Below are 15,935 nucleotides of genomic sequence, written 5' to 3'. Positions count from 1 at the left end.
CAAAAGATCTGGAATGCAATCAAGTTTTACCCTAGGGGGTTCATGCAAATGATTTTTTTTTTTAATTTTAAATTTTGTTAAATGTATCGGAAAGGAAAGTTACTGAAGTTGAGCATAAAAGAAAAAAAGGAAGTAGTTTACAGTCTCCATAATCAAAGTGACTATTTTCAGTGAGGGAAATCACCACTTTGTTGAAATTATTGGCTGAAAATACAGCTGCTTTTACTGCTTTTTCTGTTATGCAGTGTGCATGCAGAGAAACAGTTACAGACCATGAAGTGTCTTTCAGCAGCCCTGTTTTTTCAAGAGGGATTTAGCAAAATGGGATAATCTCTGTATCCTCAGATATCTTAGATATAATAGTTACTTTTTGTGAGCTTTTTTATGTTGACTTCTGAAGAAGGTATTGTAAAGTAAGACTGTTTCATCTCCGGGTTTTTTTTCATGTCCCAGTGGACTTTATTCTCTTAAAATAAAGTTATTGGTGTGGTTTGCTTTATTGTGTTCCATAATATTTAAAGTAAGAAATTTCTATTTCTGATTAATTTACTTTGTTAAAAATATTTGTATTATTTCAAAATAAACATATTTATTAGAAATTATTTTCTTATTATACTACAGAGTAGACTCAGTGATCTCATTTTTTTTGGTGATCTCTGTAGCCATGTAGTTTTAAAATTTGTGTGAAAATGAGGATATAAGGTCAAATGTTCGCTGAAAGGGAAATATAAGTCATTACAAATTACCTATTACCAGCATTCATTCTGGTGTTTGAGGATTAATGGCAGGTTGGATTAAAAGTGTTCCAGTATGCAAGTTAAAATCATTTGCTTGAAAAGAAAGATAGATGTAGTCAAAGTGTTAGGGTAATATTTTAGATTTTTTTTTTGTTATTACAATAACTTTATAATGAGCAGAATGTTTATTCTTGGGAATTATACGAACGGCAGAGGAGGGGGTATTTTTGCAAACTGTATTGGGAATTCAACTTTAAAGAGCAGCAACAATGCAGGATAACATGTGAGCCTGTCTGCTAACAATGTAAAGCAAAGTCATTTAAACTCTTCCCCTGATTAATTAATTTGTTTGCATGAGAATTATAGGTTAGTTAGTAAAAGCACTGTGCCATTTTTTGCTAGTCCTGAGCTTGCATTGCACCTTCCAATAGTGTTGTTTAGCATCTTGAAGAACTGATAAGGCGTATTCATGCATATATATAATTTTGTTTATATATTGCACTAAAAAATAAACACCACACCCCCCTGAGTCCTGCAGAACATCTTGATACTGCTTTTTGTTCCTCTGACTTGCATCTCTCCATGTGATGCTGTTGCCTGGGCCCTGTTGGAGGGCAGTTTCTGGAGATACCCAGGTCGAGGTAGTGCCCAGGTGTTAGGGCGTAGCCTTTCCCTAGCAGACTCTGGGCATCACCCCCTTGCTGGCCCAGGCCCTGGTGCTCAGGCATCCTTTGGGAGGCCACGTATTGAAGTCAGTGTGTAATTTTGGTCGAGAGCTTTTTTCGAAAGATGCTGCTTGACTTGGGGTGGCATCTGGGGTTTTTAAGAGGTCAGCGTAGGCTGCAGGAATTGGGGGTGCTCCTGGCAATGAACGGAGTAGCACAAACCCCTCCTGTGAGTGAGTGATGTGCAGGATTTCTGACGGTGTGTCATCAGCTGAACCTTCCTACTCTTGCGGTCTTGAGCAAATGCCAGCATTTATTTTAAATTACAGCTCAGTCATTTGGTGTGGACAAACTGTCATTAAACAGACTGAGCCTGGCTGCCTGCAATTTGCCGGGACAGTGGGACCTCTAAAATGTAGTTTGGTCCCTGGCTGACCACCCTGCCAGTCAGGTGAAACTACTCCATTTGGGTTCTGCTTCCAGAATGGGCATGATATTTGTGCTGCTAGGCGAGCAGTGTCTGTTTCTTGAAGTACCCGTTGCTTTGTATCACATATATTGATTATATATGGGTCAATAGTTTTAGCTCCTTTATCGTTTGTATAATAATATATTATAAAAATTTTTTCATACAGCCACCTTTTTGGAAAGATGGTTCTTCATTTGAACTGCTTTTTTGGCTTCCCTGTCATACTCCTGTACCACTGGATGGGGACAACTTTATCTCTGAATCTGGAAGATCCCAATGTGTGTAGCCACTGGGAGAGGTAATACTTTCTTCTGGAAAATACATGACACGAGCTCTGATTATAATAATTTTGTTTTGTTTTACTTGGTACGTTTTAAATGATTTAGAGCTTTTGGCTGAGTAGTGAACTGGGAAAAAAATATCTCATTACTGCCTGGGCAAGGTAAGTTCTGGCTAAGTAAAAGACACTGGACTGAAATGCAGGCATCTTTGCAATAGGGGTTAGGATGCAAAAAACAGCAATGTTGCACAACCAGCTGGGTACTAGAAGTGAACAAAAATAGCTTTTTTCAATTTAAGTGAAAAGAAGCTTTTACATATGCAAAATGTAATTAACCATGTTGGAGTTTTGCCAAATTTGATTATGCTGATTCTTTCCTATTCAACATTCACAGAATCTGCATTAAGATTTGTTGTTTAATTTTTTTGATGAGGTTCAGGAATTTATAACATACAGAAAGAAAGTAGCCAGTTTAGTTCCTCCATTTGTTCACCCAGTTTCACGTTAATTGCAAAGAGAACACCACAGTGGGTAGGAGAGGTTGAGGCACAAGCATTTGCTGTACTTCTTTTCTTGTGCAAAGGTTGTAGTAGTGAAACCAAGCCTCATGGTGTCATCACCATATTATTACGCCTGTGATTGATCAGCTAACCACTGAGACAGTCTAACTGTTCACTTGAAGACATCAATATTTCCTGCATTTAAGGTAAACTGTGTTTTATGTTTAATCCCTGGGAGTGCTGCTAAGCCACTGTACATTTATTTGCCATTGTTATGGCTGAATCTTTACAAAGAAAATTGAAACTTGTATTTACTTTTTAATAAAGTCCCTATATTAAAAATAAATCACTTAAGGACTTTCCCCAGGATTTATCTGAGCTTCATGTGAAGCATTTGGAGTCTCTGCCCCTCCCTTTGTGTACAATTTGGCTTATACAACAATGTGTATATGGAGTAGTTATCGTAGTAAATTCTTGTTTACAGTATTCAGGCACGTGTCTATGATGTAGCTGGATACTGCTCTATACTGTGTATGCTTTGTTTACTGTTTTTATGGATAGAAGTAGTTTTGAGGGAAGCTACAATGTAGCACAAGCAAAATGGGAAAAAACCCCAAATATAACTATTTATATTGCATAATGTGTTTTAAAACAAACAAATCAAAGTCTGCAGAAAGAAAAGTATATCTAGCAAGCATGCCCATTTTGTTGCATGAACTTTTTTTCTTCTGCTGCTGAGTCTCAGAAATGGGGAGGAACTCCAAGTAAACTGACTGAAACATTCACGCTGTTGCTCAGAGCAGGCGACAAATGTACATAAGTATGAAAGAGTAAAATGCCAGATACAAGCTCTTTACTGCTGCTGTCACTGACAATGCTATATGCTTTCAATACATCTAGCCCAACCAGTAATAAAATAGTCTTTGCAAATGAGCTGCGGTCACAGCAAGAAGGAATAGAGCGTGCCCTGCCTCGAACAAAGAGCACAGAGCCTCAGGCAAGCATTGGCACCCCACGAACGTTTTGTCAGACTAGGTCAGACAGCTAGAGGGATTAGGGTTGCTTGCCTTCATATGGACATAGGAAAAACAGGGAGTAAGTTCTGGGCAGTTAGAGTAAGTGGATCTGGATGTGTTTTCCCTCAGTAGAGGTGATGACAGTAGGAAGAGGAGATTGTGGCTGTTAACCTGCAATAGGTGCTAAGAGGTCAAAGAGGGCATGAGTGAAAGCAGTGAAAGCTGGACAGGCTACATACTTAGTAAGTGTTTTGGCTGGTCCTGGGAGTTAGTCCTACTGCAGGAAGTTGCCATGCATTCCTGTATTTGCTAACCCCCTTGCGCAATCAAGGACTGACTGACTGCCAGCAGAAACCGCCTGCTGAAGAGTTTTCTAGGATGATTCAATATTTTTCTCTTTTGCGGCAGGGCTCTGTTCCTCTTGCCCCACTGACGACTCTGGAGGCTCTGGACTTCAGAGTGTGTATTTATTTCTAGGACACTGTGCTTATAATTTGGCAGAAAATAATAATAGGATTTCAGATAGTATTTCTGAAAAAAAAAAAAGGTTCTCTGTTAAAAATTAGCTGGCAAACAAAATAAGGTATGGACTTCTAATATTTTGTAATTTCTGATTGCTGAATAGTCAGTTTGATGGCATGATTGTTGTATCATTTTTCAGTAGTTACTATTTAGGTGCATTTCTGTGCTACCACCCACTTAATATCTAAATACACTGGCAGACCCTTCCACTGCCAAAGAAGATGTTTTGCTATGTTTTTAAAACAGCTACAGTTTTTAAAAGAAATTTCTCAGAAAATCCAGTGAGATTTTTCTATTTTGTATGATAACAGAAGAAACCTCATTTTCTGGCTCTTAACTAGTTTTCCAGCTATCCAGTGATGTTAGTAAAAGTTTATTGCCACAGGAGAACACGTACTACACACTACTTCAATTTGCTGCTCATTTGAGACACAGGTGTTTTGTTTTTTTTTAAATTTAGGCTAACATTACTTTTCTTTAAATGTCTAATAGTACTATTTCATCAAATGTATTACGCAGTAGAGACATGATGGCTCTCCACATATATGTTTTTCTTTGCTTGGTGGAAGAAAAACCTTTCAATTAATATCTTCTGTTTTATAAAGTTAGTTGGTTCATGTTTTACTTACACGTGAACTTTCTGTGAGTTTTTGTTGCGCATGAGTATTATATTTATTCCTTTCTATACCATGACTCCATAAAAGACTTACTTAAATCAGACTGTACTATAAATAACTTGCTTAATAATCTGTCTGCTTTTTCTCTCCCTCTCCCCAGTTATTCAGTTACAGTGCAAGAGTCATATCCGCATCCTTTTGATCAAATTTACTACACCAGTTGTACTGACATCCTAAACTGGTTTAAGTGCACACGACACAGGTGATGTATAATTGTTAATGTTGTCAGACTGCTGATGTTGTAGATAGTTGTAAAGATTTTGTGTCTGTCAAAATCAAGCATGATGTGTAGGCTGTTTTAGCTATAGTGACTAGTCTGTCTAACTGCTATGGTCTGTGTCAACTGGAAAATGCTTGTCCAAGCAATGTCACATATGTTTTGTTAGCAGGTCGGGGTGTATTATCCCTTGGAGTGCTAACAGAAAACGAACAGGTTTGGAAAAAGTGTGCGATGCAGAAAATTAAATTCCCCAGACCCTGCGAGGAGTATGTGTTCAGAAATGTCATGAGAGACCCCTTGCTGCTTGCAACCTTATGTTCTGGGGAAGGTGTATGCTACTTGAAAGGAAAATAAAAAGATTTGTTAAAGGAAACTCCTTGTGATTGCAGAAAGTAAGCAAGGGGTGAACGATTAAAAACTGGTGACAGCTGTAAAAAGCATTTTCCTCAGAGGAAAATGCCCATAAGTATGAACCATCAGCAGTGGGAAAGGCTCCCTGGGGCACAGCAGCTGGCGGAGGCATATCAGTATGGGTAGTACGTTAAAAGCAGATACCGAGTTCAAACAGAGATTACACTTTGTTTACCTATGACACCATTCATATATGGGCTGTTCTTTGCTGGCAGCTCAGACTGTCTCAGGTGTTGCGGGGATGTGTTTACTGCTTGGTGGAGTATGCGGTCAGCAGCCAGGAGAGCCAGGGGGGAGATTTATGGACATGGTGAGGAGCAGAGAGGAGAGAGCAGTGGCAGAGCCCACGTCTGAGAAATGCCACTTGCTCATGTCAGAAGGAAGCTGTATTTTCTGCAGTTATTGACGGGTTTATGTGCTGATTTCTCTGTGTGCTGCTCACCACTGCCCTGCAGGACTGCGTTCGGCGAAGTGCAGCCGCTCCCCTGGCGAGAGGCGTGCTGTGCTGGCGGCTGCCCAGGAGGTCCGAGCTCTCCCTTGAGCCCTCCCGTCTCTTGCCTTAACCAGAACGTCTCTTCTCATGACGTCTTTGCCCCTAGAAAACTGACACCCTTGGGAGGATGATCCCCAGAAGTCTTTCCCTTCGAAACTGAGAGCTGTAATGATCCAGCAAACTGACTTGTATTGCTGGTCTTTAGCCTCCATAGGGGATGCTAATGGCAAAGGCAGTGATGCTCTGGTTTGTGTATTAGTTAAGTGGACAAAATTATTAATGTTTTTTCCTGCTGTCTGGCCACTCATGGACATAAGGCTTGTTGGGGAACTACTAGGACTCTTGAACTTAGCAACAGATAAATCAAGTCTCTTTGGGCTTTTTTTCTCTCCTTTTACTGAAACCTGAATGTTTTTTAAAATGTGTAAGAATATATACTTGTTTTGTTTCTGAACCATGAATTTTATGTAACAACGATTCATTCTTTTCTTTAGGATCAGTTACCGTACTGCCTACAGACATGGTGAAAAAACGATGTATAGGCGTAAGTCCCAGTGCTGCCCGGGATTTTATGAAAGCAGAGAAATGTGTGTCCGTAAGTTTAGCTTCTTTTTGCTTTGAAATTCCATACGTTTATCACATGTTGGTTTGACTCCCCTTTAATGGGCAACTTGTGGAAGCTGAGTTACGGGGCCTCAGTTATTCATCAGTGGTGCATGTGCAGGTCTCGTTGAAGTCAACTGGTGTTGTGCATATGCAAATGACAGGATAATTGGATCTCAGATGTCTAAGTAACCAGCCTTGATGGGATTCTAACTAACGTTCGTATGGAAAATGCACAGCACAAGTGTCAGTGCATTTTCCAACACAGTAAATAAATATGGGGTTCAAAACTGGAAGGGAGATAAAAGGTTTTTCTCCTTAGCATGGGCCCCAGTTGATCCCCATGCTTAGCCTCTCTTGCAGATTTAGAGATCTGTAACAACTGTTTGAAGTCAGCAGCACCGCCTTTTCGTGTGGCACATGCCCCTGTCTCTGCATCTTCCTAAGTCTAAAGAGGGAAGAGCTGTGTCCAGAGCCTGGCAGTGGCCTTGGCTCAGCTCTCTTTCTCTGTCTTGTATGGCCTTGTGCAGACCTAGGAAGTTCTGATTCTTAAAATGGTATTCATTCAAGAGCATAGTAGAAAGGCAGAATGAAAATAGAGGAAGTGTTAATCCAGAGCCCTGGAAGTGTATGGTTAGTAGTTTAACATAGGGTTGTTCAAAGTCATACAGCGGGTTAGGTAGGTAGATGCTTGTGTTGGCAGGACTGACAGCAGGGAACTTGTGCTAGGTGAGCAATTGTGAAGGATAGCATGTCCTGGGAGATGGGCAAATGTGTAGGGCTAAAAATGAAATTAATTCAATAGTATTTCAAATTATTTGTCCCTGTGAATGCACATGCACAGCATGGACTGCAACAGTAAGTTTTCCAGAATTCAGGGAAGCAAATCTCTCCATCTTTTCATCTCTTTGAAAAACTGGGCTCATCAGGGGCAATCTTTTGTCTGTAATGCTTGTGATGTAGACATGTGCATATACTTATATTAATTTTAGGAGACAGAAAGGGCATGCATTGTAGTGGAAAACAGCTATATCCATTCCTTAGTTTTGCTTCAGCTCTTCTAATAATGAGATTTAAAAAACCTGTGGAACCTTAATGAACAATGTCAGAGGGACTGAAGCGGTATAGTTGAATTTTTTCTGGAAATGTGGGGCCCTGTAAGAGCAGACTGGGCAGGGGCTGGAGCCTCTGGACTCTAGGGGCTGCCCTTGGGCTTGCCGCCCAGTTTCTGAACAGGCAACTGACTGGCAAGCCTTGCCAAGAGAAAGAAGTGAAAAGCCCAGCTTATTGGGAAAGCCACAGCGTGTGAGCTGTTTTGGTGGCTGCTTTGGCTTCTCTCGTGTGAAGCTCTGCGTCACATCCCCGAGTCAAAAACTGATTCGGCTGGTCTGTGCAGGGAGCCCACCGGCATGCCCCCACTACCCTGGAGCAGGACCTGGACCAAGGCACGTGCGAAACGGTGGCTCTGTAACTGCACGTTTTCAGCCTAAGTCTCTAAGGCACACTGCTTTACCTGGTGGTTTTTTCTCGTCTGAGAATGAGAAAAATGGAGATACATTCATTGCTTTATTGTCGGCCTTACGGCTATAATGACAGTGGCGAAGCATAGCACTCAAGGTATGGAGAAGCTTGTCCAGGAAAACCTTCTGTGAAATAACGAATAACAAGAGATTTGTCATTGCTACTGATTTTGTAACCCATTTTAGGAGACAGCAGTGCTGTGCATAAGTCTTTGGTCTTTACCAATAAACGTGAGTCTGAAAATCAGTATTGGTATGTATGTTGAGTTTATTTATTCAATACAAATGCAAAATAGTTTCTTAATTTTTGCCTTTCTGCTTGTTGTGAGGTGCATACTGGAAGTGACCAACAGGATTTATTTGTATCCCTGGAAAATTAAACCCTGTGAATGTCATAACACATCACACTCTTCTCATCTATATTTTTGTTTTACAGCACCTACTGGCATTTGAAAATGCAGCAGTAAGTTCTTTGATTTAAAGTGTTTTCTGCACATGAAAAAGCAAGGTCAAAATGATATTTTTAAAAAACAACTTTTTAAAAAAATGGATCTATCTGAGACCGGATTGGCAATTTTTTTAACCCTTTTGTTTTTAACATATATGTATTAGACTTGTAAGAACCAATTTCTAACTACATTTGGTTATTATACAGCATATATGAATGATCATATTTAGGTTTTTGATTAAGTAGTATACTTTTTGAAGTGTATAACAGTTTGACTGATTGCGTGAGAAGTGTGATGACGAGTCTTTTATGTGACTACAGCTTTTACATAGCTATAGTATATGTAATAGATTAATTCTATATTAACATAGTAATATTCAGGATGTAGTCAATTCAGATCATATTGGATGTACTATTTTTTTACTGTTATTACATAAAAAGATGCCAAATGCTGATATGCAGGATATATCTGCTCTGACTTTCGAAGCAATTTTGGGATGCCTCAGACTTGAAGTTACATAAAAATAAAGATCCTTCAGTGGAGCTAACTTTGCATTTTTTTGATTCTGTAGTGGTTGACCCTGGAAGGCACTGAGAGACTTTCAGTCCTCATGGTCTTCAACTGGAGCTGAGGATTCAGGGCAAAGGAGGAGCTCAGTAGTTAACAGAAGGCAGCAAATATTTCATGCTTTCCATTGTTTCAACCAGCTTTCTTCGTAATGAACTTGCGCATACTAGAGTAGATGATGCCTGCATACACTGTGATAATACTAGTCATCCAGTTTAACTTGGAAAGCAAGTGTGATGCTGTCAGCTGAGTTCAAATGGTAAGAGATAGTGATAGGGGGAGGACTCTTCTCCTATGTCATTGTAGCAGAAATATCACTGGCAGAAAGCCAACACAAAATCTTTTTCTGCAAGAAGATGGTGACTGCATTGAAAAACACACATGCACCCCCCCTTTTTAATATGTGAAGATAGAAGAGAATCAAAGCCATTTGAAGGGTTGTGGATGTCTTCTTTTACGCTGTTGCTGCTCCACAATGCACACAGCATTTCCATTAGGGTAGTTTTATTTTCCATGCAGTGTGGATTATTGTTTTACTGAGTGGAGGATGTAGGATGCTTGTAAACGGCTAAAATATTTGTGGTGCTGTTGATGTTTTGTTGTTTGTTTGTTCCTTTATTTGACTTCTCAATTTAGAAAGCTCAATTAGAAAATTCTACTGGTAGATGATTTTGTTATGACTCAACACTTCAGTGCATACAGTGATGAATTGAAATCTTGTGATAAAATAATAATTAGGAATCTGCAGTGTGAATACTCACCAGTCACTGTTCCCCAAGAGGCAGTACTTACTAGTGGTAGTGCCACTTCACTGCCTATACTGGGAAGAGAACTATTTGTCACTGCATAAAGAATTGCAAGAATGTGACATCCTCATGTTGCTCAAGTCTGTAAATGTTGTATTTGCAAAGGAGAAGAATGACCAACAGCCAGAGAAACGCACTGGCTGAAACTTAAGTGGGGTTTTTTTGAGTCTTTTGGAGTCCAGTCTGAACAGATGAATTTGAATTTGTCTTAGGATACAAGATTTCTGTGGAACTGTGACTCTAACTTCCATACTTGTTCCTGAAATCTTTCAATAGGTGAAACTTGTGTTGTGTTTTCACTTTTTTGATGAAAATTCATTTTGTATTTTGTCTTTGGTTTCAGTATATATATAGATGGAATATATGTATGTCAAAAAAAATATATGGAAAATATACAAACAGGCCTTTTTTTATCGCTCATATGGAAATTTTTGTTTTATTTGTTCTTCTCTAAATTACAAATAACTGTTGTACTGTAAACTCTCCAAACTCTGATACAGAATTTTAGCATTCTCTTCTTTTGACTAATGCCATTGATAAGAAGAAGACAGTCATGCTAGAAGTAGTTATCTGTTAAGAGCTTTATGGAAAAGACCACCCCACTGCTGCCACCATAAGTTTAAAAAAAAAAGTCTGTTAAGCAACTCAGATACCTGTCTTGCCAATGTTTCGGAGTTTGTTGAAATGGTGCTGCATTTACATCACTATTAGTAAGCAACGAAGTGGCATCAGAAGTCAGCCTCCATCTGCAGCTCTTCGAAGCTTTTCAGGGAACCCCTTGGGGAATTTTTAAATGATGTTAATAAATATCATAATAGACACTTTTTTTTGTGTAACTTTTGGCCATTATAGTTATATTCTCTTGCAGATTGAGTTTATTGTTGCAAGCAGTGTTCAGTCATGCTGAACAGAAAAATTGTTCTGTGTTTTATTAGTTGTGCCGTTTGAGTTTGTCTTCAGGTGGGTAAAAAAATTATATCTTAATCTTAATTCCAACATTATATGGGGTCAGTACTTGGACTGTTTTATAAGCATGAAGATATCTGTTAGTATTACTCTGGTTTGTGTTCTCCTCATATAACTCCTGTTTATAAAGGATATGAATAATATGCAAATTTCTGACTTCTGTCTTCACTGTTGCCAGTGTCTCTGCAAAAGAGTAGGCTAACTGGAGCTCAAGTGGTTAGTTATTTTTGCTCTTAAAAATCACAGTGCATGTAATTAACGTTTAGATCTGATGGACTTTCTGAGGTGATCTGAATGCAGTTTGTATGTAGATACAAAGATAGAATAATTCTGGGAAGTTCTATAAAGGAGTTTACTCCTGGCCTTAGAAAGTCCGTATCAGGTTGAGTAATTGACTTAGTCTCTTACTTATTCCAAATAATTTACTGTCACTTATGTCCTAATATCAGTGGCAATCCCTAGGGAATTTGGCATATGGATGCTAGGCTGAGCTACAGACTGAGAAGTTTTTACAAAAAGTGCAATTTTTTTTTTTTTTTTTTACATTTACAAAGTCCATTCAATTTTTAGTATGTTTCTGAAATGAAAGAATTCAAAGACTTTAAGATGTCTTCTGGTGGCTTTCTTGTAGATTGACACACATGCAGAAGGTAGATTGGTCCTAGTAGCGTTTTGGTAGCTTGAGCATTAACTTCACATACAGTTTCTGATGTTGTATCACATTTCTAAGAACTTTAAAGGAGAATTATGCCTGTGGAACTTCCTCTAGACATGAAATAGAAAATAAACCATCTATCTTAATGCTGGGTATCACTCATTTACTTAAATAGCAACTAGTCATCAAGCAACGCTACAGGTTTGGGGACGAGTGGCTGGAAAGCTGCCCCGCAGAAAAGGACCTGGGATGTTGGTCGACAGCCGGCTGAATACAAGCCAGCAATGTGCCCAAGTGGCCAAGAAGGCCAACGGCATCCTGGCCTGTATCAGAAATAGTGTGGCCAGCAGGAGTAGGGAGGTGATCATGGCCCTGTACTCGGCGCTGGTGAGGCCGCACCTCGAGTACTGTGTTCAGTGTTGGGCCCCTCACTACAAGAAGGACATTGAGGTGCTGGAGCGTGTCCAGATAACGGCGACGAAGCTGGTGAGGGGTCTGGAGCACAAGTCTTATGAGGAGTGGCTGAGGGAACTGGGGTTGTTCAGTCTGGAGAAGAGGAGGCTCAGGGGAGACCTCATTGCTCTCTACAATTACCTGAAAGGGGGTTGCAGAGAGGTGGGTGTTGGTCTCTTCTCCCAAGTGATGAGTGACAGGACAAGAGGAAATGGCCTCAAGTTGCGCCAGGGGAGGTTTAGACTGGATATTAGGAAAAATTTCTTTACTGAGACAGTGGTGAGACACTGGAATAAGCTGCCCAGGGAAGTGGTGGAGTCACCATCGCTGGAGGTGTTTAAGGAATGTGTGGAGGAGGCATTGTGGGCCATGGTTTAATGGGCATGGTGGTGTTTGTTAGCTGATGGTTGGACTTGATGATCTTAAAGGTCTTTTCCAACCGTAGTGATTCTGTGATTCTGGGATATTTCTTCAGTTTGCTCTTTTCAAAGACTAGCTATCCAAATCAGGATAGAGTGGTATTAGCAGAAGTGCTAAACACGAAGCACATTCAGGCATGTAGTGTGATTTCTTTTGTTCGAAGTCATTTATCTGAAAGAAATAATACGGGGTTCTACTTACAATCCAAAAGCAGGCCCAGTTTGGATATTACTCCAGTTTTCCTAATATGAATTCTCTATAAAGTTGATAGGAATTTTATTTAATAGATTTCAGGTATGAAATCTCATGAAATCAGGTATGATTTCAGGTATCTGCTCGTTTGATGATGTGAAGTCTAATTGCAGAACTGTAGTTGATTCTCCTGGTCATTTACGTACATGCATAATTACAGCCACAATATTTCAAGCTTTATGTTAATTGATTTGTGTCTGGCTTTTCAAAATGAAAAAGCAACGGGTCCTAAGATGCATGCATAAACTTTAATTAAAGAAAAAAATATCTTTTTAAAAATTTTATTACTGGAAATTCTTCTGTATCTTCTTTTAACATCAGATAGTGCAATGCACAGCTGTCTAAATGTCGTCTGTGGTGACTTACAATGAAATAACTTCATGTCACATTCTTAATCACAGAGAGCAGATTCATAAAATGCCATTCAGAAATTTCAAGTCTTACAATGTTCCACTCTTCATACATGCTCTAGTTCAGAAGTGGAAGTGGAAGTCACATGAGGCACAGGAGTTAACCCCACTCAGCTGTAATACTTTAAGTAGATGTAGCAATGGAAGAGCAATCTGCATTTGCACCTCAGGGGGTATGCTAGAGCCCGTCAGGATATAACTAGACGTTCGAACTGCAATCTTCTCTTAAGCTGGAGCACTGCCTCCCTCTCTTCATTGATATCAGTATGAGACACGTGATCAGTGTTTGAAAGTGGCAACTTGACCTAAAATTGTATTGTACATTCTATGCCTCTAGCATGACTGGCTTAATCATTCTGGTATGAGCTCCCCTCCCAAAGCTGTGGTGCTCAGGCATGCCTGCAAGCATGTTGACCAAGTCCTTGCCTCACATCGCTTTCAGCTTGCTGTAATAACGGTGTCGATGGCCTGTGTGGGTTACACATCTTTTCACATTGATTCATTTTACTGAGCTTCCTCAGCAGGGCATGTTCATTCAGCTGGTTACAGAAGTACCAGTGCCTGCAACTCAGGTGGGAACAGAGCTCAAGCAGCCTGGTGGACTTGTGTTCAAGGGATGGGGCAGTTCTACCCGTGGTATGCGAAGGGCTGCTACGGGTAATTGCACATGCAGCAGCAGGTGTTTTATAGGTACTTCAAGCTGCCTGGTACTCTATAATCAGGAATAGCAAATCTACCTTTTGCTTTTTAAGAAAGCAAAAGGATATGGTCTGCTGAAATAGACCTGTAAGTTGGACAAGGCAAGATTTTAGGGAAGATTTTGGAGGAAACTATAAGACACAGAAGAAAAGGGGAGATAAGATGTAAAAGGAAATACGCAAGAGTAAGCTCAGATTGCTTTGCATATGATAATTGATTTTTCCCCTACAAAAGAAGAAGATATGACTTACGCAATTGACTGCTGTTGGTGGATTTTTGGTGCTTCTTCACACTGCTCAGTGTCAAAAAGACTTCATGTTAAGTTTTTCACCTGCTCTTGCACATAGGTGTTTTCTTACATCATGTCCAACAATCCTATAGAAAACCAAGAGAAAGTAGTTTCTCTGTCCCTGATGTCATTCATGTCTTTTCAGCATGTTCTAGTGCTTTTCATGTTGTCCTCACTTTACCCTTTTTTGTAGGTCATGTAGTAAATTTTGGTTCTTTTATCTCCACATTCAGTGCAATAATTTTTCTACAGATGCTCTCTGTTAGGGATGTTAACTAGGATTCAGTTGCCAAGAATCAGTTAGTCCATAAGGTGCTTAAAGAATAATTTCTTTTTGTTGCAAAATAGGTTTTTATGTTTATCCAGAGTGTAGAAAGAAATCATTCTTTGATCAGATGTATTTTGGGGCATTAAGAAACTTTAAAAAAAAAAAAGGAAATACTGGATACCTTTAATTCTTTATTATATCTTGAACATTTTTTTTAAACATTCTTGGCTTTAATTTAGCTTCTTCAAAGTAAAGAATTATATGTACCCCTTCTCTGGGAAAGAAATTTGTGTATTTGTATGCCATATATATATATATATATATAAAATGATCTTCATTGAATTTATTTGGAAGCAGCAATATTTATATTATACAACTTCTTTCAGTGGTCCTTATCCCATATTTCTTTGTCATTAGAGTCAGCAGAGTTTTGGCTGTCAAACCCCCCATATTGTTACCTACAGATAACTTCTGTAGAGGCTTTGTAGTGGTATCCTGTTTTGGAAAGTTGTGTTTGATTTACATTCTACTATTGGAAAACTGAAACACCATGTTAGTGGCTGAAGAGAAGCTACTGTTGATTTGTGCTATTGTGGCTAAGAAAAGAATACAGCTTTAATTTGCAAGATGACTTCGCATTGTAAACACTCTGATCCAAAGTTTCATCTGTTGTACATTTGTTCTAAGACAACTCTATTTTATTATTGGAAGTAATTGATGATTATTTGCACAGCGCCATAGTGTGTGTGCTGTTATGTAGGAATTGTAGGAAGGACCTATGTGCTCAGCATGGCATGACGGGCAGTGCAAGGAGATGCTCAAAGAGCTTCTTCTGTACGTCTTTCTGGGTCCAGTTTCTTACAACATTATGATTTTTTGTGGTTTTTTCCATCTGTCTCACAGAGTATGTGATGGAATGTTGCTTTATTGTATTTAGCCTTAGTGCTCAGGAATTTGGGTTGAGTATGTTGGTATTCACTAAGTTATTCGTACATGTGCACATGCAGAGACGCATATGTGTACAGCTAACGTCTGTTGTCTTGTGGTTTACTGGTAGGATTTTTCACACATTTGGTTTAGGGAGAGTTTCAGGGCCCAAGGGAGCACTTACTAGGCAAGTATCTTCAAAGATACAAGTAATTCATGTCTAGTTATAAAACTAACAGAAAATTGTGATGTATTATTTAAAGTCATTCTTTTCATAATAAATAAACAGAGAACAATGAAATAGCTTTGCATTAATATCTTGTATCATCTAACATTTAAAAATTCATATTCTCCCTGTTGATTCTAATGAAGATCATTTTAATGCACATTTGAAAAGTAGTTTATTAGAAATAAAGTTGAGAATGAAAATTAAAGTCTGTAAAAATATGCAATTAATGACTGGGATCCCAGATAACCAAAGATTTTAATTATATATATGATTGATAGCTGTGTGGCTTTCCTTTTTCTTGGTTACACAAAATATAAAGATGACCAATGTACTTCATCATCTTTAATTAAGAAAAAAACAGGACATTTTGCAAGTATTTTTTTCCTAACTGAATCATGAATAATCATTCAGAACTGAAATGATTCACATGTA

The 15,935-nt window shown here is 39.0% G+C and overlaps 1 protein-coding gene across 2 annotated transcripts in view; it reads left to right on the top strand.

The window, feature by feature from the left end:
- Positions 1–2,053: 2,053 nt before the first annotated feature.
- MEGF10 (multiple EGF like domains 10) overlaps positions 2,054–15,935 on the top strand; it is a 76,515-nt gene continuing 62,633 nt past the window's right edge. For both annotated transcript variants that reach the window (XM_059833579.1, XM_059833578.1), the window contains exons 1-3: positions 2,054–2,169; positions 4,967–5,068; positions 6,485–6,585. In XM_059833579.1, the coding sequence (XP_059689562.1) occupies positions 2,054–2,169; positions 4,967–5,068; positions 6,485–6,585 (319 nt within the window). The remainder of the gene's footprint in view (positions 2,170–4,966; positions 5,069–6,484; positions 6,586–15,935) is intronic.

The sequence above is a fragment of the Gavia stellata genome, chromosome Z, assembly GCF_030936135.1.
Source record: "Gavia stellata isolate bGavSte3 chromosome Z, bGavSte3.hap2, whole genome shotgun sequence".
Lineage (NCBI taxonomy): Eukaryota > Metazoa > Chordata > Aves > Gaviiformes > Gaviidae > Gavia > Gavia stellata.
Note: the sequence above shows the minus strand (reverse complement) of the source record. Positions and strands in the feature narration are given on the sequence as shown.